Source organism: Salmo trutta, chromosome 19 (genome assembly GCF_901001165.1).
Source record: "Salmo trutta chromosome 19, fSalTru1.1, whole genome shotgun sequence".
Taxonomy (NCBI): domain Eukaryota; kingdom Metazoa; phylum Chordata; class Actinopteri; order Salmoniformes; family Salmonidae; genus Salmo; species Salmo trutta.
Window position 1 is genome coordinate 18,953,786 of NC_042975.1, and position 22,280 is coordinate 18,976,065.

Below are 22,280 nucleotides of genomic sequence, written 5' to 3' on the forward strand. Positions count from 1 at the left end.
AACTAAGCCGGGAGGTGGAAGTGCCTGGTTGAACAAGCCCTTTTTCCACATTTTAAAGGGGAACTCCATTGCTGTGTCTGAAATTGCACGCTATTCCCTATAGTGTACTACTTTTGACCAGGGCCCATAGTGGTGCCATCTCTGCAGCACTCCACCAATCAGGCCTTTATGGTAGAGTGGCCAGACAGAAGCAACACCTCAGTAAAAGGCACATAACAGCCCGCTTGGAGTTTGCCAAAAGGCACCTGAAGGTCTCTCACACCATGAGAAACAAGATTCTCTGGTCTGATGAAACCAAGATTGAACTCTTTGGCCTGAATTCTAAGTGTCACATCTGGAGGAAACCTGGCACCATCCCTACGGTGAAGCATGGTGTTGGCAGCATCATGCTGTGGGGAAGTTTTTCAGTGGCAGGGAGACTAGTTAGGATCGAGGGAAAGAGGAACGGAGCAAAGTACAGAGATCCTTGATGAAAACTTGCTCCAGAGTGCTCAGGACCTCAGACTGGGGCAAGGTTCACCTTCCAACAGGACAACGACCCTAAGCAAACAGCCAAGACAACGCAGGTGTCGCTTCGGGACAATTCACTTCATGTCCTTTAGTGGCCCAGCCAGGGAGACCTGAAAATAGCTGTGCAGTGACGCTTTCCATCAAACCTGACAGAGCTTAAGGGGATCTGCAGAGAAGAATGGGAGAAACACCCCAAATACAGGCGTACCAAGCTTGTAGCATCATACCCAAGAAGTCGCGAAGCTGTAATCGCTGCCAAAGGTGCTTCAACAAGGGTCTGAATACTCATGTAAATGTGATATTTCAAAAAAATGTTTTTATAAATGTGCAAAAAAAAAAAATGTTTCATTATGGGTTGTTGTGTGCAGATTGATGAGGAAAATAAACAATTGAATCCATTTTAGAACAAGGCTATAACCTTTGCGGACCCCCAGGTCAAGAAAGTAGCCCGTACAATCGGTGTCCTCTAAGAAATAATTGTCTGGTTTAGCTTTTGTCAAAAGATTTGGGTCAAAAGATTTGTACGGTTGGGGTCAATTCGAACTGAGGTCACCCAATTCAGGATGTGATTTTGAATTATAATTCTAAAATGGAAAAACTTTTGAAATAAATAAATACATTCTTCATTTGTGACATCTCACATTACAGACATGGGGTGCAAACAATTTCAATGAAGGTAGGCCCAGAAGGAAAGGGAGACGTGAAACAAAAATGAATCGTAGTACTCCATTATGCTACATGTGAATTGCACCCCAATCAATAATGTAGTTAATAAAAGTTTGCAGTTCAAGACCAAATGGAACAGTAAACTGATGAAGTGGACTTTCTATTAGCCTGCCATAATAATTGCTTGTGAGACAGGATATGGAGTAGCCTACCCTGGGTAAAATGCTTACATCCTTAATTTGCCTGAAGAAAAATGATACTCTGTCTATTTGCAACTTGTGAAGCGACATCCTTCCTTTAGAAAACGTAGAGTATGATGATGCTGTCTAGTTCTGCTCTCCCTATGATTTTCTTGTCTCTTCTCGAAATCTAACATACATTGACAAAAAAGTTGACAGATTTCCAAATGACTGTATTGCCTGTAAATACTGTTTCTGGTCCTTGACATTCTGGTAACTGGTATTGTTAATGCAACAAGCTGGTAATTATAGTAGTGAAGCGACGGTTTCTCCTGAAACTTCACATTTCTAGTTGTCTTAATTGCGTGTTTGAAACATTTCTCTCCTTCTCTTTCTCAGGCTGGTGTCCTCCATCCACGCCATCATGGCCACCACGGCGGGTGTCGTCGTGGTGTCGGCGTGTAGTGGTAACGTCATGACTGACAGGTAGGACCGCCACTCACAGACAGGGGGACAAGCACAAAATGAACAACCGCCAAATGCGGGTAGATTTAGGTATTGGCAGGTAAGAATGTGTATTTCACCAGCCACGTTGGCAGGTGGTCAATTTGCAGGGCTCTACAGTGATTTTATTTTATTTATTTATTTCACCTTTATTTAACCAGGTAGACTAGTTGAGAACAAGTTCTCATTTACAACTGCGACCTGGCCAAGAATAAAGCAAAGTAGTTCGACACATACAACAACACAGATTTACACATGGAATAAACAAACATACAGTACAACAAATCTATATACAGTGTGTGCATAATGAGGTAAGATAAGGGAGGTAAGGCAATAAATAGGCCATGGTGGCGAAGTAATTACAACATATCAGTTAAACACTGGAGTGATTTAATGTGCAGAAGATGAATGTGCAAGTAGAGATACTGGGGTGCAAAGGAGCAAGATAAATAAATACAGTATGGGGATGAGGTAGTTGGATGGGCTGTATTACAGATGGGCTATGTACAAGTGCAGTGATCTATGAGCTGCTCTGACAGCTGGTGCTTAAAGCTAGTGAGGGAGATATGAGTCTCCAGCTTCAGTGATTTTTGTAGTTCTTTCCAGTCATTGGCAGCAGAGAACTGGAAGGAGAGGCAGCCAAAGTAGGAATTGGCTTTGGGTGTGACCAGTGAGATATACCTGCTGGAGCACGTGCTACGGGTGGGTCCTGCTATGGTGACCAGTGAGCTGAGATAAGGTGGGGCTTTACCTAGCAGAGACTTGTAGATGACCTGGAGCCAGTGGGTTTGGCGACGAGTATGAAGCGGGGGCCAGCCAACGAGAGCATACAGGTCGCAATGGTGGGTAGTATATGGGGCTTTGGTGACAAAACGGATGGCACTGTGATAGACTGCATCCAATTTGTTGAGTAGAGTGTTGGAGGCTATTTTGTAAATGACGTTGCCGAAGTCGAGGATCGGTAGGATGGTCAGTTTTACGAGGGTATGTTTGGCAGCATGAGTGAAGGATGCTTTGTTGCGAAATAGGAAGCCGATTCTAGATTTAATTTTGTATTGGAGATGCTTAATGTGAGTCTGGAAGGAGAGTTTACAGTCTAACCAGACACCTAGGTATTTGTAGTTGTCCACATATTCTAGCGATCGTTTGAAGAGCATGCATTTAGTTTTACATGCATTTAAGAGCAGTTGGAGGCAACGGAAGGAGTGTTGTATGGCATTGATGCTCGTCTGGAGGTTAGTTAACACAGTGTCCAAAGAAGGGCCAGAAGTATACAGAATGCGTAGAGGTGGATCAGAGAATCACCAGCAGCAAGAGCGACATCATTGATGTATACAGAGAAGAGAGTCGGCCCGAGAATTGAACCCTGAGGCACCCCTATAGAGACTACTAGAGGTCCAGACAACAGGCTCTCCGATTTGACACACTGAACTCTATCAGAGAAGTAGTTGGTGAACCAGGCGAGGCAGTCATTTGAGAAACCAAGGCTGTTTAGTCTCCTGATAAGAATGTGGTGATTGACAGAGTAGAAAGCCTTGGCCAGGTCTATGAAGACGGCTGCACAGTACTGTCTCTTATCGATGGCGGTTATGATATCGTTTAGGACCTTGAGTGTGGCTGAGGTGCACCCATGACCAGCTCTGAAACCAGATTGCATAGTGAGAAGGTACGGTGGGATTCGAAATGGTCGGTAATCTGTTTGTTAACTTGGCTTTCGAAGACCTTAGAAAGGCAGGGTAGGATAGATATAGGTCTGAGGCAGTTTGGGTCTAGAGTTTATCCCCCTTTTAAAGAGGGGGATGATCGCGGCAGCTTTCCAATCTTTGGGAATCTCAGACGATACGAAAGAGGTTGAACAGGCTAGTAATAGCATTACAGTAATGATAGCATTTCATTTTCAAATAAAATTGTCAAAAGTCAAGTGTGAGCACATGAGTATTTCTGCTGTTTTGTTTTATAGCTGCTGATTGCACAAATAAATATAAATCCTATATCTCACCTCACGCAGAAACCACTGCCTGGCAGGGAAGCTGTGCGCAATGAGTGAAGTGCTGATAGATTCACTTTTGTAGGCGCTGGGCACAGGCATAACAGTTGGTCTAATTTACTCAAAAGTCTACAAAGTGAGACTGTCCTTGTGGTTCTTGGCCATTTACATAGTTATTTTTCACAAGCTCAGTTGTTTTTCAACGTTAGTTTGTGTCTGCTGCTTCAACTGATAGCGAAGAGACGCTAGTCAGATCCCAAATCTCACACACCCAGACAAGCATGACAGGACTGAGTGGCCCGATACCACGATAACGTCCCGCCCTTAAAGGGGCAGCTGAACATTTTTTTCTCTGATATTTTCATTAAAAGACTCCGGTCACAATTTTTTTTTAAGGAAATTTAGCAATATACCACATTACTTCTTACTAATACATTTATTGTTTTAGAAACATTACGAAGCATGGTCATCTGTTTGTGTTTTTGTGATATAATTATGGCGCAACAATATTTTGGCTAGTAAAACATCTGAGTGGCTGGAATATTTTTTTTATCTACCTGCCACAGTGGCTGGTGGACCAAAAAGTTAATTTAGGCCCTGATCCCCTCTATCCTGAGTCAGATGGCCACCTTCTCAGTCAGCCAGTGGCAGTCAACAGCATAGCTTTAGCATAGCATCCCTATCCTTGACCTGGCCAGTGCTACCTGGCTGATGCTAATAGTGTATCTCAGTCAGATGGCCGTATGCTCAGTCTGCAAGTAGCAGGTTTCTGTGTGGGCTAGTGTAGCTTAGGATCCTTATCCCTGTATCTTGGCTTGGCCAGTGCTGCTTGGCTAATACTAACGCTACTGCTAATGCTAATAGTCAGTGTAATCCAGCCAGTCAGTTGCCATGGCCCGGGATGCCTCTGACCATGGCCCAGCCTCAGTCAGTGCAATGCCCTTTCTTCCTTCTGACCTAACCCAGCATCAGTGCTCTGCTAATCCCCCCCTCCCAGGGCTTAATTCCCCCACAGCATAGCGCAGAGCAGGAGGGTGCGAGTCGCCAGCCTGTAACATTGCAACACACACACAGCCACGGGGCAAGGAGGATAGACTGTTTGTGTTATGCTTGTCATTTAGCTTAGGCAGGCAGGCAGACACACGCACACACACACACACACACACACACACACACACACACACACACACACACACACACACACACACACTCTCTTCTTCCAATAGACTCACTGCTGTCATGGGAGGGACCAGCAGGGGGTTAGTAACAACAACTAATGTGCTCTAATCAACTGAGCTAATTGTTCTACGCGGTGTGTCGTGTTTTAGCTTATACATTTCTACATTCCTACATATAGCTAGAGTTAATGTTATAAAATAATTGCCACAAACACTAAACAGACACTTTTATCCAAAGAAACTTACAGTACAGTGAATGCACTGAATAAATATTAGTTTGGACACACCTACTCATTCAAGTGATTTTCTACATTGTAGAATAATAGTGAAGACAACAAAACTATGAAATAACACATATGGAATCATGTAGTAACCAAAAAAGTGTTAAACAAATCAAAATATATTTTATATTTTAGATACTTCAAAGTAGCCACCCTTTGCCATGAAGACAGCTTTGAATGCTCTTGGCATTCTCTCAACCAGCTTCACCTGGAATGCTTTTCCAACTGTCTTGAAGGAGTTCCCACATATGCTGAGCACTTGTTGGCTGCTTTTCCTTTGTGGTCCAACTCATCATTAACCATCTCACTTGGGTTGAGGTTGGGTGATTGTGGAGGCCAGGTCATCTGATGGAGTACTCCTTCTTGGTCAAATAGCCCTTACACAGTCTGGAGGTGTGTTGGGTCATTATCCCGTTGAAAAACAAATGATAGTCCCACTAAGTGCACATCAGATGGTATGGAGAATACTGTGGTAGCCATGCTGGTTAAGTGTGCCTTGAATTCTAAATAAATCACAGACAGTGTCACCAGCAAAGCACCTCCTCCATGCTCCTCACACCTCCTCTATGCTTCATGGTGGGAACTACACATGCGGAGATCATCCGTTCATCTGCTCTGCGTTTTACAAAGACACAGTGGTTGGAAACAAAAATCAGACCAAAGGACAGATTTCCACCAGTCTAATGTTAATCCAGGCACTTGTCATCTCCCGTCTGGATTACTGCAACTCGCTGTTGGCTGGGCTCCCTGCCTGTGCCATTAAACCCCTACAACTCATCCAGAACGCTGCAGCCCGTCTGGTGTTCAACCTTCCCAAGTTCTCTCACGTCACCCCGCTCCTCCGCTCTCTCCACTGGCTTCCAGTTGAAGCTCGCATCCGCTACAAGACCATGGTGCTTGCCTACGGAGCTGTGAGGGGAACGGCACCTCCATACCTTCAGGCTCTGATCAGGCCCTACACCCAAACAAGGGCACTGCGTTCATCCACCTCTGGCCTGCTGGCCCCCCTACCTCTGAGGAAGCACGGTTCCCGCTCAGCCCAGTCCAAACTGTTCGCTGCTCTGGCACCCCAATGGTGGAACAAGCTCCCTCACGACGCCAGGACAGCGGAGTCAATCACCACCTTCCGGAGATACCTGAAACCCCACCTCTTTAAGGAATACCTGGGATAGGATAAAGTAATCCTTCTAACCCCCCCCCCCCCTTAAAAGATTTAGATGCACTATTGTAAAGTGGTTGTTCCACTGGATATCATAAGGTGAATGCACCAATTTGTAAGTCGCTCTGGATAAGAGCGTCTGCTAAATTACTTAAATGTAATGTCCATTGCTCGTTTTTCTTGGCCCAAGCAAATCGCTTCTTCTTATTGGTGTCCTTTAGTAGTGGTTTCTTTGCTGTTAATCGACCATGAGGGCTTGAATCACACAGTCTCCTCTGAACAGTTGATGTTGAGATGTGTCTGTTGCTTGAACTCTGAAGCATTTATTTGGGCTGCAATTTCTGAGGTTAGTAACTCTAATGAACTTATCCTTTGCAGCAGAGGTAACTCTGGGTCTTCCTTTCCTGTGGCGGTCCTTATGAGAGCCAGTTTCATCATAGCGCTTGATGGTTTTTGCAACTGCACTTGAAGAAACTTTCAAAGTTCTTGAAATGTTCCACATTGACTGACCTTCATGTCTAAAAGTAATGATGGACTGTCGTTTCTCTTTGCTTATTTTAGCTGTTCTTGCCATAATATGGACTTAGACCTATTTGGTAAAAGACCATCTTCTTTATACCACCCATACCTTGTCGCAGCACAACTGATTGGCTCAAACGCATTAACACATTAAGAAGGAAAGATATTCCACAAATACATTTTTAACAAAGCACACCAGTTAATTGAAATGCATTCCAGGTGACTACCTCATGAAGCTGGTTGAGAGAATTCCAAGAGTGTGCAAAGCTATCATCAAGGCAAAGGGTGTCTATTTTGAAGAATCTGAAATATAAAATATATTTTGATTTGTTTAACACTTTTTTTTGTTACTACATGATTCCATGTGTTATTTCATAGTTTTGATGTCTTCACTACTACAATGTAGAAAATAGTAACAAAGAATGAATGAATGATGTAGTAGGTATGTACAAACGTTTGACTGGTACTGTATGTATGTGATCCCTGAGGGAGTTGAACCCACAACCTTTTTTCCCACTTGGTTCACACTTCTCTTACCAACTGAGCCACACAGGGACCAAGAGAGAAACTCATTAGCTTTACTACCCAGTTAACCCTAAGCACTTCTTGGCATGTTAAGCCATCATGGCTGTCTGGTGACCTTATATTACAGGGTGAAGGTTGAATCTACTGAGGGGGTCAAAGGTCACCAACGCTGTTCTGGCCGGTCATGATATGAACCAGTAGCAATCTGCTTTTATTAGGGGCAGTCTGCTCCTGTGCTGCTCACTCCCAAGCTCTTCATTTCTTTATTACAGTTGCACCATAAGCTTAGCTGCCTGTATAGCCCTGTTGTTGTGTACATGATCACTCATGTGTCTGAGAGTGCATGTTCGCTCATATGAGTTTTGCAGGAAAATGTGAAATACTGTATCAACTCAAACACAGGATGAAACTTCCTCAAGACTTCTCACTCCCCATACACACGGAAAGAATCTGGGAAATGGAAAGGCAATACCTAGTCAGGTGTACAACTGAATGCATTCAACCGAAATGTGTCTTCCGCATTTAATCCAACCCCTCTGAATCGGAGAGGTGCGGGGGGCTGCGTCATTCGACGTCCACATCATCGGCACCCAGGAGCAGTTGTTGTTGGGGGTTAACTATAGGCTTTGGTGGTATACAGATGTTCATATCGTCATACCAACCTTCTCTCATCCCTGGATTTACGGTATTACCGGCATAGCACATAAGGGGGCGCTAAAGAAGCAAAGAAATCCCATTGGGCCTCTATTACCAGAATCCTGAAATAAATTCCACAAACGAGTAATGAAATCGCATAGACGCTGTTAGCTAAATGCTAACAAGCGAAAACAAACATAAACCCATTGCAAAGACAGGCAAATCCAACTCATAAAGTTATATAAGCATAGCAATTAGCTAACGAATGTCATTTTCGGTGAGTGTGGACATTTTACAAGCAAAAGTGAATGAGATAAATTGTACAAATGAATAAAGTTGTGATGCATGCTTTTTTGAAAGAAGAGCAGCATGTGTACACGAAGCAGAGGGGAGAAGAATGGAGGATAGAACAAAAATGCTAATAGGAAGCACAGGGAAAAAATGGCAACTGTACAGAACTCATCCAGAGCTCTTTGACTTCTGTCAGAAAGCCATTATTAGTTATCTGATGGCAAACATTTAGTAGTGAATTGCATATATAGAACACCAGCTCCCACTTTCTCCCGTTGTGCTTTTTACAAAAAAATACATGACTGGCTCAACTGTTCTGGGGAACTACGGTAAGCTTCATAATGTAAAATAATGTGACAGGTGAAATGAGGAACGCAATCTGCTTTATCTCCTAACATATAGCACAAGGTGACTGCAGTTATTAGCTTAAAAAGTAGCTACAAATATTCAAATCTATAGAAAAACTTAAATAGTTTGGACAGTATTGAAAAACCATCCCATGGCTTTTTCCAAATACCCCGGTATACGGTATACCGCCCAAGCCTGCTTGCTCAAGGGCAGAATGGTAGATTTTTCCACCTTGCGGGCGGGGATTCAAGGTCACTGGCCATAAAGCTCTTATCCGCTAGGCTACCTGGGGCCTGTTTTGGAGTATACAACGTTACAGAACATTCAGATAGAAATGTATCATGTTATTATTAATATTGTATGCCAAATCAGCGCTATTCATTCTATTCTATCCATTTTACGATACTCTGAACTTTTCACATCACTGAACACACCCACACTAGGTCTTAATCACTAGGAACGTACAGAACCAAACGGGCCATAATGTGGAGGGACAATCTGAAGTCAGTAATGAACATGACCTTGGGTTGTATCCACTAGGAACCAAACACAAGCAAACAGCCAAAACGGGGAGGGACTAACCTGAACGTGTCCAATAAGAAACGCTTGTTTCCCTCCCTCTCTCTCAGGTACTGGCTGGCCACCTACTTTGTCATCTGGTACGGCGTGCCCTACATGACATACGATATCTATGCCATGTACCTAAGCCACTACTACCGCTTCCGGGTCAAGGGCCACGAGGAGTACAAGGAGCACTCGCTGACCACGGTCAACTCATTTGTCCGCCGCGAGTTCCTACTGGTGCTCCACCACATCGCCCTGCTCACCATCTTGCTGCCCGTCACCCTGGTCAGTAACACACACACACACACACACACACACACACACACACACACACACACACACACACACACACACACACACACACACACACACACACACACACACACACACAGACTCTCTCTGGCCTCAGTCTCATGCCTCTCTTGTCCCTGTCTCTGCCCATCACCCTGGTCAGTAACACACACACACAGACTCTCTCTGGCCTCAGTCTCATGCCTCTCTTGTCCCTGTCTCTGCCCATCACCCTGGTCAGTAACACACACACACAGACTCTCTCTGAGGCCAGAAAAACGGGGAGGTTTTAATGCCCTGCTGAACATTCTGCTGCCTGCCACTGACGAGAGGAGGAGGGGAGATGTGGGAGAGGAGGAGGGGAGATGTGGGAGAGGAGGAGGGGAGATGTGGGAGAGGAGGAGGGGAGGGAGATGAGAGGAGGGTGAGTGATAAAGTGACATGGGCCTTCTGACCATTGTGCTGTTCATCACTCTGGTGAGAGAGAATATATAGAGAGGGAGGTAATGAGGAAGACAGGGTTACCCTGTTGACCATTCTGCTTCCTGACATTGATGAGAGGGAGGGTCAAAAGAGGGGAGAGAAAAGGGATGAGTGAATGATAGAGGGAGGGAGAGGCTAAGAGAGAAAGAGAGATGGCATTAACCCTATTTGACAAGTGCTTTGACAATGATACAAGAGGCAGAGACTAGCTGATATTTTCCTCCTATTAGTTTGCCGTCTTCAGTCTTCCCCTTCACAGCATTTTCAGTCGAGAACGCTAGCTAATAGCCGCATAACGACAGATGAGTGTATAATACAGTAATCAACAGCGAACCTACCTACCTACACACACACACACACACAGGTCGTGTAAACGTCCATTTCATGTAGCGAGGAGGCCAGGTGCATTGGAAACCTGACCCCTGTGTTTGCAGTGGCTGTCAATGGTGATATGAGATCACCTTACCCCCCCCCCTCCATTATTCAGGCTCCAGCTACTGTAATCCTCCTCTTCCCTCGCTCCCTGCTTTGTTCCCCTCCCACACACACAGGTAACACACACTGACATGTATTAGACACACACACAGAGGCCTGGTCCAGCAGGAAGGTACAGTGGGTAGGTAGGTGTGTGTAGGTAGGTGTAGTGTTACATAGCAGCAGTGTGTGCTGCAGGTCATTCTTCCATTGGGCAGATGGCAGAGTTTGTGTCTTGCACCCGCACGCTACTGGTTTATTCATCATCACATCACACGCACACACAGCCATGTCTAACACACACACGCACACACACATAAAACACACACAGCCATATCTAACACATAAAACACACACAGAGCCCTCTCTGTTTGGCATCCTTGTCTGCAGCTTCCATCAATACACTCCTCCTTACGTTTACTCATAGTGATCCATTCTCTTCCCGTACTGACTGGACTCATGGCAGAAACCTTGTGCAATGAAATACGAGTGTTTCTTATTGGAGTGTCCAGGTATTTCCTCTCGTTTCTGGGCCTGGTTTCTCTTCTCTGTTGGTTTGTGGTCTTGTTGGTGTTATTGAGCCGGGTCCTGACTCCTGTTTTTGTATGTGAAGCCGTAGGGACGATCCATTCTCCAAGGCCTTTCTGGGGGGGGCGCATGCATCCTTCAAGGTCTGTATAGATTTGAGGGGGCTCCTTGTGAGATGAAATGCGGAGCCCTATAGGTCAAGTAGCGTCTAATGCACAGACAGAGAAGCAGCAGTGAAAGGAGCAACATCCCTCTCCCGCTTTCTCCAAGGCCTTTCTGTTCTAAAGTACTGGGGGGGGGGGGGGGGTTGTGTGTGTGTGTGTGTGTGTGTGTGTGTGTGTGTGTGTGTGTGTGTGTGTGTGTGTGTGTGTGTGTGTGTGTGTGTATTAGACTGTAGTAATGGTGTGTCATCTCCCTCCCTGTCCCTTTTCAGTTCTTCAGGAGGGACCAGGGAGACTACTTCATCGGCTGCCTGTTTCTCACAGAGCTCAGCACGCCCTTCGTCTCCTTAGGGAAGATCCTCATCCAGGTGACACACACCTCACAATGTATAAATACGCTATATACACAAAAGTATGAGACACCCTTCCAATTAGTGGATTCGGCTATTTCAGCCACACCCGTTGCTGACAAGTGTATAAAATCAAGCACGCAGCCATGCAATCTCCATAGACAAACATTGGCAGTAGAATGGCCTTACTGAAGAGCTCAGTGACTTTCAACGTGTCACCGTCATAGGATGCCACCTTTCCAACAAGTCAGGTTGTTAAATTTCTGCTTTGCTAGAGCTGCACCGGTCAACTGTAAGTGCTGTTATTGTGAAGTGGAAATGTCTAAGAGCAACAACAGCTCAGCCACAAAGTGGTAGGCCACACAAGCACACAGAACAGGACTACCGAGTGCTGAAGTGTGTAAAAATCATCTGTTCACGGTTGCAACACTTACTACTGAGTTCCAAACTGCCTCTGGAAGCAACGTCAGCACAAGAACTGTTGTAGGGAGCTTCATGAAATGGGTTTCTATGGCCGAGCAGCCACACACAAGCCTAAGATCACCATGCGCAATGCCAAGCGCCGGCTGGAGTGGTGTAAAGCTCGCCGCCATTGGACTCTGGAGCAGTAGAAACGAGTTCTCTGGAGTGATGAATTACTCTTCACCATCTAGTAGTCCGACGGACGAATCTGGGTTTGGCGGATGCTAGGAGAACGCTACCTGCCCGAATGCATAGTGCTAACTGTAAAGTTTGGTGGAGGAGTCTGGTCTGGGGCTGTTTTTCGTGGTTCGGGCTAGGCCCCTTAGTTCCAGTGAAGGGAAATCTTAATGCTAGAGCATACAATTACATTCTAGACGATTCTGTGCTTTCAACATTGTGGTAACATTTCCTGTTTCAGCAGGACAATGCCCCCATGCACAAAGCGAGATCCATAAAGAAATAGGTTTGTCGTGATCGGTGTGGAAGAACTTGACTTGCCTGCACAGATCCCTGACCTCAACCTCATCAAACATCTTTGGGATGAATTGGAGCACCGACTGCGAGCCAGGCCTAATCGCCCAACATCAATGCCCAACCTCACTAATGCTCTTGTGCTGAACGGAAGCAAGTCCCCGCAGCAATGTTCCAACATTTAGTGGAAAGCCTTCCCAGAAGAGTGGAGACTGTTATAGCAGCAAAGGGGGGGGGACCAACTCCATATTAATGCCCATAATTTTGGAATGAGATGTTCGACGAGCAGGTGTCCATATACTTTTGGTCATGTAGTGAATGTACTTGTATTTGTACAGCCACTCACTAAATGCACACTTTTGGTAGGATGTGTATGTGTGTCACAAAAAATCAGAGCAGTGAGCAGGCAGTCCTCTTGGCCTTCAGCTCACTTTCTGCTGACATCTGTCTCTTCAGTCAGTAGGGCCGCCCGCCACAGATAGAACAATGAGACAGATATTTCACTGGATGTTTAAATGTGAAGCATCCGGTTGGCGTTCCCACCATATGGTAGTAAGAAGAGGAAGCCCAGTGGCCGGCAGTGGGAGAAGATGGAAGGAGATGGATTTTGGACGAAATTCTGCACATTTTCTCATCAATGAAACATTTGATCTCAATACAGTTTTCTGTTCCCAAAACTAGAATCTGTTATAAACAGAGTGGACTTTAGGTTTGTAAACTTAAACCTTTGCAAAAGTTTGAAAAATGTGCATTGTTTAGAAGGAGTGCAAAGGCAAATTGAGTTATTGCACAGGCGCACTTCACAGAGTAGATGTTCTCTAACGGAAGTATGCAGATGATTCTAGAACGCACCAATAGGATCTCGCTAGCTTGTGATTGGCTCTGCCCCCCTCCTTGCTTGTTCTGCCCACTATGGCTCATTTGTTCCCATTGTAAACGACAGGCTGTGGGCTATCTTGGTTTAGTTATATAAATCTTTGGGGCCACTCTGTCTTTACTCACAGCTCCCTCTGGTGGACTGGTTGGGTACTGCAGATCCATTGTCACTTATGGGCCCTGTTAGAATGCCTCCTTCCCTTCCTGTAATGGTGTATCAACTGATCTATCATTATGCATGGGTACCACATCACAGAGTTCAGCCCTGTCAGATCACTCATTTCATCATGGAAAGGAGGAAGGAAGGAAGAATGCATTTTCAAAGTATTTGAACAGGCCCAGGTATTCCAGCCCAGTTTATGTTCTGCTCACTTAGAATTTCAACACTGTTTGACCATATAATGACCTCTTTTCTCTCTCTTTGTCTTTTTTGAATATTTTCCCAACACATCCTTCCCTCCTCTCCTCTTGTTTGTCATAGCTGGGTCTGCAGGACTGCTGGGTCCACAAGGCCAATGGGGGCATGGTGCTGCTCAGCTTCTTCCTGTGTCGAATCGCCCTCTTTCCCTACATGTACTGGGTCTACGGCCGCCACTACGGCATCCCCATCTACGGCGTGCCGTTCCATCTGACGCTGTCGGTCAACCTGGGCAACTTATGCATCCTGGCGCCGCAGGTCTACTGGTTCGTGCTGCTTTGCCGCAAGGGCTGGCGGCTCTACCAGCGCCAGCGTCGCGCCACCGCTGCTGCCGGCAGCCAGGACTCCTCCCCCCTGCCCCCACCTAGCCCCTCCCTCACGGACAACCAACCCAAGGGAGACCATTAGAGCTGGAGAGCTCACTCCGTCACCATTGTGCTCTCTCGGATCTTTCTTGGTTCTCTCTACTCTATCTGCGCTCGAGTCACACAAAAACGAACCACCATTGACTACTACTTACTACTACTACTGCAAAGGCACTATGGCTACTCACCACAGTCTCCCCAAAACTACTACTACTACTATTATCACTACTTCTACTACTACTATCGTTACTACTATGATTACACTAGCTACTGCTCTTCCACCCATGCCCAGTCCAAGCGATACTGATGATGATTTTTGATCCCCCTCCTTAGATCTTTTTGGGGTTCCTACCCCCCCCCCCCCCCCTCTTTCTGGATTATAGGGACTGGACATGGTTATATTTGGAGTGCTACAGTGGAGTTTCCCGAAAGGATATGAAGAAGACTGAGAATGGAACTCCTGGCTTTTTTCGTTGGGGGGATTGGGGGGGTCTTGCTTCTTCCCCCATATTATGTGACCTGTGCAGTGTTGAGACACTCCCCAAGCCTCGCCCCCTGCCCCTCTATTACTAGATCTGCTGATTGGAGGGTCTGTTACAGTGTAGATGAATGTGTCTGTAGAATTTCTTGATTTGTTCTATTTGGTGTCAATGATTTTTATGTGTCAAGTTTTGAAGATCCCCATTTTATGACGTGTTTGTCCACCCACCCAGTCCTGATCTTTAAAAGACCGGCGGGAAAGGAGGAGAAGCGGGGTAGGGGGCTAGGCATGCAGATAGAAATAGTGACAAGGCTGGGTGGAGGGACAAGGGGTGGGTTGGAGGGGTGGGATGGATATTTACAAACTAAGCTAGGTACGGGTGTCACCTCATCCACATTTGGAGGAGACAATGAAGTAGAAATGTTTTCTCCAAGCTCTTTGCACCAGCATAGCTACACAAAAAACCCATTTAATGTGATTGGATTGTGGAACCCCACTCTCCTTTATCCACTTTGACACCTCCCATTGTCCTTTCTCCTCATTTGCCTGTCTCTATGGCTGCTGCCGCTGGCCAATCGGTGCGCCTGCAGCGCTCCCGTCTTCCTCCTTTGTTGTTTATGGCCCAACAGAGTTCTGTGTGCTGCCCTGCTGCGTCTGTTTACAGTAAGTCTATAAGCCCCACCCCTCAGTGTCACACAGGGGGTGGGGCATCACAAGCTCCACCCCTCCCCAGAGAGGGGGAGGGGCCTCTATATTATGCGCTGTGTCCTCCCTGCCTAAAGGGGGAGGCTTAGCAAAAGATTAGTCCGTATGTTTACACACGCAGGACTACTCAGAGACGGAAGAGGAAGCGAGATATCCCACTCCCTCATTTTTTTCTGTTTCAATGGAAGTACACGAACGAGGTAGACCAGACCCAGCTGCTATTACATTGGTGTCTATGGGAGAGCCACCCCCTTAAGTACACCTGAACTGGGAAAAAAATGATATGGTAAACGGCCTGAGTGAACTATCTTCATTTATCCAGCATCTTTGGACTTCTCTGGGAGCGCTGCAGCGGCATTAGAAGGAATGGGGTAGGTTGTTTAGTACCGGGTTCGGCTCGGTTGCTACAGCGACAACTGAAGCTGCTTTTAATGGGTGGAGACACAAGACTTTATGGTCACTCGGGGTCAAGTTTGCCGGGTGTGGGTGATTAGGTTCTTCTGTTAGATACATTTTGCCCTCTGGCAAAAGGTGTCAGGGGTACTTCTGTTAGGTCAATGCTGCCCTCTGGCAAAGGGGTCTGGGGGCCACATGGGAGGGGCTTGTATACCACTGGGCGTCCCATTTAAAGTGGAACTGACACCGTTTTAACTACTTTGCCGATATGAAACAGACAATCACAATATCACTCCAAAATATCAAATTCCCAGTTTATCCCTCAAAACCAACTTTATAAGAGGTTATTTTAATATATATTTTATATGTATATATATATATATATATGTACCAGTCAAAAGTTTGGACACACCTACTCATTCCAGGGTTTTTCTTTATTTTTACTATTTTCTACATTGTAGAATAATAGTGAAGACATCAAAACTATGAAATAACACATGTGGAATCATGTAGTAACCAAAATAAATGATTCACAGAGTTCAAGTAACAGACATCTCAACATCCACTGTTCAGAGGAGACTGTGATTCAGGCCTTCGTGGTCGTGTCAGGCCTTCCAACCACTGTGTCTTTGTGAGACGCAGAGTAGGTGAATGGATGATCTCCATGTGTGGTTCCCACCGTGAAGCATGGAGGAGGAGGTGTGATAGTGTGGGGGTGCTTTGCTGGTGACAGTCTGTGATTTATTTAGAATTCAAGGCACACTTAACCAGCATGGCTACCACAGCATTCTGTAGCGATACGCCATCCCATATGGTTTGCGCTTAGTGGGACTTTTCATTTGTTTTTCAACAGGACAATGACCCAAAACACAACTCCAGGCTGTGGAAGGGCTATTTGACCAAGAAGGAGAGTGATGGAGTGTTGCATCAGATGACCTGATCCACAATCACCCGACCTCAACCCAATTGAGATGGTTTTGGATGAGTTGGACCACAGAGTGAAGGAAAAGCAGCCAACAAGTGCTCAGCATATGTGGGAACTCCTTCAAGACTGTTAGAAAAGCATTCTCATGAAGCTGGATGAGAGAATGCCAAGAGTGTGCAAAGCTGTCATCAAGGCAAAGGAGGGCTACTTTGAAGAATCTCAAATATAAAATATATTTTGATTTGTTTAACACTTTTTTTTGGTTAATTCATTATTCCATGTGTTATTTCATAGTTTTGATGTTTTCACTATTATTCTACACAGTAGAAAATAGTAAAAATAAAGAAAAACCCTTCAATGAGTAGGTGTGTCCAAACTTTTGACTGGTACTGTATATAAGTTAGATTTTACTCAAAATTCCATGATGTATAGTCTGGTATTGGTGGCAGAATAGATGGATGCAGTCAATGCATGATTAATATATTTTACCAATACGTTCTTAGTAGTCTAAAAAATATTGCTATCAGGTTGTATGAGCTGTGATTTACATTGTTTGCTGCTTGCAGCCATTTGAGTGATGAACTGTTTAAGTTTCACTCATTCAATATTTTCGACAAAACTATCAAGGGCAATGATCATAAGTCTATTTGATTTATTTTTGTATTTTTGGGCAAGCTAAAAACACATTACCTTGTACCTAGCTAGCTGCTGGGAGGATTTAATGTCAACGCTTGGATGAGTGGGTAAGTGACAGACTTTATAATATTTTATGTATTTTTTCTCCCCAATTGGTAGTTAGTCTTATCCCATCGCTGCAACTCCCTACAGACTCAGGAGAGGCAAAGGTCGAGAGCCATGCATCCTCTGAAACACGACCCTGCCAAGCCACACTGCTTCTTGACACACTGCTCGCTCAACCTGGAAGCCAGCCGCACCAATGTGTCGGAGGAAACACCGTACAACTGCCGACAGTGTCAGCGTGCAGGAGTCGCTAAAGCGCAACGGGACAAGGACACCCGGCCGGCCAAACCCTTCCCTAACCTGAACGACGCTGGGCCAATTGTGCGACGCCTCATGGGTCTCCCTGTTGCGGCCAGCTACAACACAACCCGGAAATGTAGTGACGCGTCAAGCACTGCAGTGCCTTAGACCGCTGCGCCACGGGAGGCCCTGACAGACTGCTAAGTTGCAGTTGTCATTTGGTTCGCTAGCTAACAACAAATCGCACTCACTTCTGAACCTGAATGACTGTTATCCACAGTTACCATATATCTTAGTTGTCAATCAAATGTATTTGGTATCGATCAAATGTGCAGGCTGGTAAATCCCGTTAAATTGTCAAAAACGTGGGTTATGGGACAGACGGCAGGCTACAGCAGGGAGAGCAAGCAGGCTATTCCCCATCGTATCAGTGTAACTACACGCTGAAAAAGTTTGACTGAGTTTATCCTTCACTAGATTTAACTCTTCTGGTATTTACATATTTAAAGCCCCCATGCATTATTTTTCATTTTAAATCAATGATATGTTTAATAAATCACTGTTTTATTTCATGAAACAACTTCTTTTTTTTTTTACCTGAGCCTCGTTTTGACATTGAAATGCTCAGTCTGATTGTTTGTTGATACAAATGTAAATATATTTATATACACAGCCCTAATTGGTGGATAGGATCGTCTAGACTCTAGTCTAGAGCAGGGGTAGGCAAACTACGGCCCGCTAGCAAGCCCATTCAATCCGACCGGCGGGAGTTTATTTTTTGGGGGGGCGGATTATTATGGGTTAAAAAAACACTCCAGGCCACTGTGTTGAATGTCTAAAACTAGATAGAAGATATGTAGAAATTATAATGGACCTATATATTTTCAAATAACTGCACTTTTTCTGGCCCGCAAATAGATTTTGACAGACAAAAAATGTGCGGCCCTACGTTGAATTTCGAAATCCTGATGTGGTCCTCAAGCCAAATAGTTTGCCCACTCCTGGTCCTGAGCCTACCCCGCTTACCCCTTCAAAGTAGGAGGAAACATATGCAAATAAAAGTTGAATGGTAATTGGTCAGAATAATCTGATCAGATTGTGATGTCATGCTGTTGGCCAAAAACTCCATCCCTCCTGAGCAGGTTGAAATTCCAAGAGTTTTTTTTTTGTCTTCCACTAAGCTCTTATTAAAAGGGTATTATCATAATTTTCACAATTTCAGAGTGTTATTTCAACCTTTATAGTGTTGGAATATCATTTAAAAAAAATGGAAATCACATTTTTGACTGAACTGCCCCTTTTAAAGAAAACCATTCAGGTGTATTTTGTGGGTTTTGCTGAGCGCTTTCTATGACCTAATGTCGTGCTGTTGTAACTGCCTGTAAACACAGTTCAAAGTGAATGGCATTATCCCCATATGGCAATGGCTTATTTGCATATAGGCCGACTGTAGCTCTGATTAGGTACGGCGTACCGGTCTGTGAAGATTCTGATCCGGGACAATACTGACAAGTTCTTATTAGTTTTTATTTAATGCGGTATGCTGTGTCTATTAATTGCCCAGACACACAGCCACTTTCCCACTAATATTACTATAGAATTTTCACAAATACCTGACTCGACGTCATTCCCAAACATTCTATGAATGTATAAAAACGTGAAATGACCATTTCTATGTGCTCACTTGTCACAAAATGTAAAGAAATGCGCCATATTTTAATGAGATTCAATGGTGCCAAAACGTTGTCAGTTCCTCTTTAACGTCAAATGTTGCCCACCAGGGACCGCTCACAAGGTGTCAGTAAGAGCACTGGTTCCCGACTCAGGTCCTCCAGTACCCCCAACAGTTCACATTTTTATTGTAGTCCCAGAGAAGCACACCTGATTCAACTTGTCAACTAATCATCAGGCCCTCAATGAGCTGAATCAGATATGTTTGTACAGGGCTACAACAAAAGTGTGTGCTGTTGGGGACTGTTGAGGACTGGAGTTGGGAACCATTGAGTTTGAGCAATAAAACGGGCTAGGTTGAAAACGGCGAGGACAATGTAAAACCCCATGTAGAATAGATTAACCTGATGTTTAGATAGAAAAACAGTAAGGTTCCTAGCATGATGCTGGAGCAGGATGACTACACAGCTGCATGCGGCCCTGCTCCAAAATGATTTATTTTCACAAAGATTGTCGAATAGAAGAAGAAGAAAGTCTTGGTGGTGGTGACACACTCATTTCATACATTCTACTTTCCCTCATGATTTCCTGTTGTGGGGATGAATTTAGAGTTGTCCCTTACTTGGTTGGCTCCTTAAGAAAGGTCAGCTAGGTGGGAAATGACCCCAGTCATACTTATACAATGCACAATTGTTATATGTGATCCACCTCATATTGGTCACAAAACCCATACAGCCTTGAGTTTTATGTTATTCTCTTAAAAAATATTCCTCCTTAGCCTTCCAATCTGAAGGTAATAATTCTGTATAAATGAATGAAATAATGTTAACGTGTAGATAATTATTACAAATGTACAGCTAAATTGAAGTGCTGGTGATTTTAACCAGAGTGCCCATCCATGGCATGTGTTTATAATGGCAACGAGGAAGTGACGTTTGTTTTGGCGTCAGCGCTGCTAGCATGGAGCACCAATCATAGGGCTGTAAATACAGGATAATAATAACAAAATGTGTTTTTAGAGAAAACATTACCATATGAACGCAATTTTTTGATGACAACCTTGATTAGAAGCTTCTGTAGATTCTGTTAGCACTTAAAGTCTGAAGCCATCAAACTGCACTTGAGAGGTACATTTATATCATGTGTACACACACTGTATTTCTGCTCAAACTCAAAACATGATTCTTGTTTTAATGCTGAGCAGACATAAAAAGGCTGTCCTAGGCAATTGAATACATTTGAGAAAGGAGGGAAGTGTGTGTGTGTGTGTGTGTGTGTGTGTGTGTGTGTGTGTGTGTGTGTGTGTGTGTGTGTGTGTGTGTGTGTGTGTGTGTGTGTGTGTGTGTGTGTGTGTGTGTGTGTGAGAGAGAGAACAAAAACAACTTTGCTTCAAACCTACATGCGCCGACTACCTTTTAGCTTGAGTTAATCATCATGATTTTAATTAACATGATCAGGTCTTGGAGGCTATTTTAATAAGTAGTGGTCCCTGGTCAGGATGCATTATTTGTGGCACATCCAACAAAGGTGATCTATGTACAGACCCTTGTTCTGCTCCTTTGCGTCAGTTATGTCAATGTGGCCTGGTCCCCTGAAGCTCTGTTTGCAAGTTCAAGCTTGCATTGTGGGAACTTTGCTCTCTGTAGGAGACTACTGCATTGTGGGGACAAAGTCGTTTTCTGCAGAAAAACACTCCAGTCCAGAGCCAAACCGGGCCACTGTGCTTCCGGGCAGGGTTCGACATTAACATGACCCTGTCCCCTGAAGTTCTGTTTGCAAGTTCAAGTTTGCATTGTGGGGACTTTGCTCTCTGTAGGACACTACTGCATTGTGTGGGTTCTGCTCTCCTGTGTAGGAGACTGCTGCATTGTGGGGACTGCTTCTCTTGTTCTCTGTAGACCCCTGCATTGTGGGGACTCAGCTGTTTTCTGCAGAAAACACTCCAGTCCAGAACCAACCTGGCCCGCTGGCCCGGGGCCAGTAAAAAAAACAAAAATTTGTCGGGCCAGTGGATCTCGTCAGTCACTGGCCCGACCGGGTCAGTAACTTCTCAGTGCATTTTGGAGTTCCAGTTGAACATTTACCTGCTGTATCGCAGTCTGCCATAGAAAACCATTGAAGACTGCACACGGAAGAGTCATGCTATTTGTATCTGAGCAATATGATTGGCTATTCATTCAACCACGATCCTCGCGAATTACAACTTCTCGAGTACTCAAGTAATAAATGAGTTGACGCCTTCACACTGCACACACAAGCTGTCCAGAGTAAAAAGAAGCACTCATCAGTCCACTCACTGAGCTTTTTTATTTTAGGGAAAGTGAATCACAAAAGTAAACATTTTAATAGTGAAAAAAATCTAGCAATAGACTGGCTAGTAGCTACTGTTAGTCTGCAGAAAGAATGCTAAAAGACACCTAGTGTTCATCTTGGCTAGCCTACTGTAGCAAGATATCTCTTTTAAAAAGCAGTACATCTCCTACTTTAGAAACAAAAGGGAATGCAATTAATACAATGCCATTTTAAAGAATAGAATGTCTTACATTGCTAAATTATATTACACAGATTTTTAATATATACCCTAATAACCAAATGTAGCCTATTACTAGCTGAATAGAGTGAAAGCAGGTCAACCTAGGCCCTCCATGACCCTAATGCATTTATAAACTACCCCATGTCTGGGCCAGTAGAAATTTTGTTCGGTCCAGTAGGGAAAAAAGTTAATGTTGGACCCTGCTTCCCGGGGCGGTCGTGTGTGAAAGTGATGAGTGCACTGCGGGCCGGCTGGCAGACAGTTAGCAGACGGCTTGTTCTGTAACCGCTGGAGCGAGAGCAGGGCAGAGCAGGCAGGAGGCTGGGGAAGCTGAATGCTGCTACTGCTAAATGATGGGCTTG

General features: G+C 44.7%; 1 protein-coding gene across 1 annotated transcript in view; it reads left to right on the plus strand.

The window, feature by feature from the left end:
- Positions 1 to 16,108, plus strand: part of LOC115154104 (protein FAM57B) — a 38,780-nt gene extending 22,672 nt beyond the window's left edge. The window contains exons 2-5 of the mRNA XM_029699986.1: positions 1,755 to 1,841; positions 9,413 to 9,632; positions 11,557 to 11,652; positions 13,925 to 16,108. Of these exons, the coding sequence (XP_029555846.1) occupies positions 1,755 to 1,841; positions 9,413 to 9,632; positions 11,557 to 11,652; positions 13,925 to 14,269 (748 nt within the window). The 3' untranslated portion in view covers positions 14,270 to 16,108. The remainder of the gene's footprint in view (positions 1 to 1,754; positions 1,842 to 9,412; positions 9,633 to 11,556; positions 11,653 to 13,924) is intronic.
- The last annotated feature ends 6,172 nt before the right edge of the window (positions 16,109 to 22,280 follow it).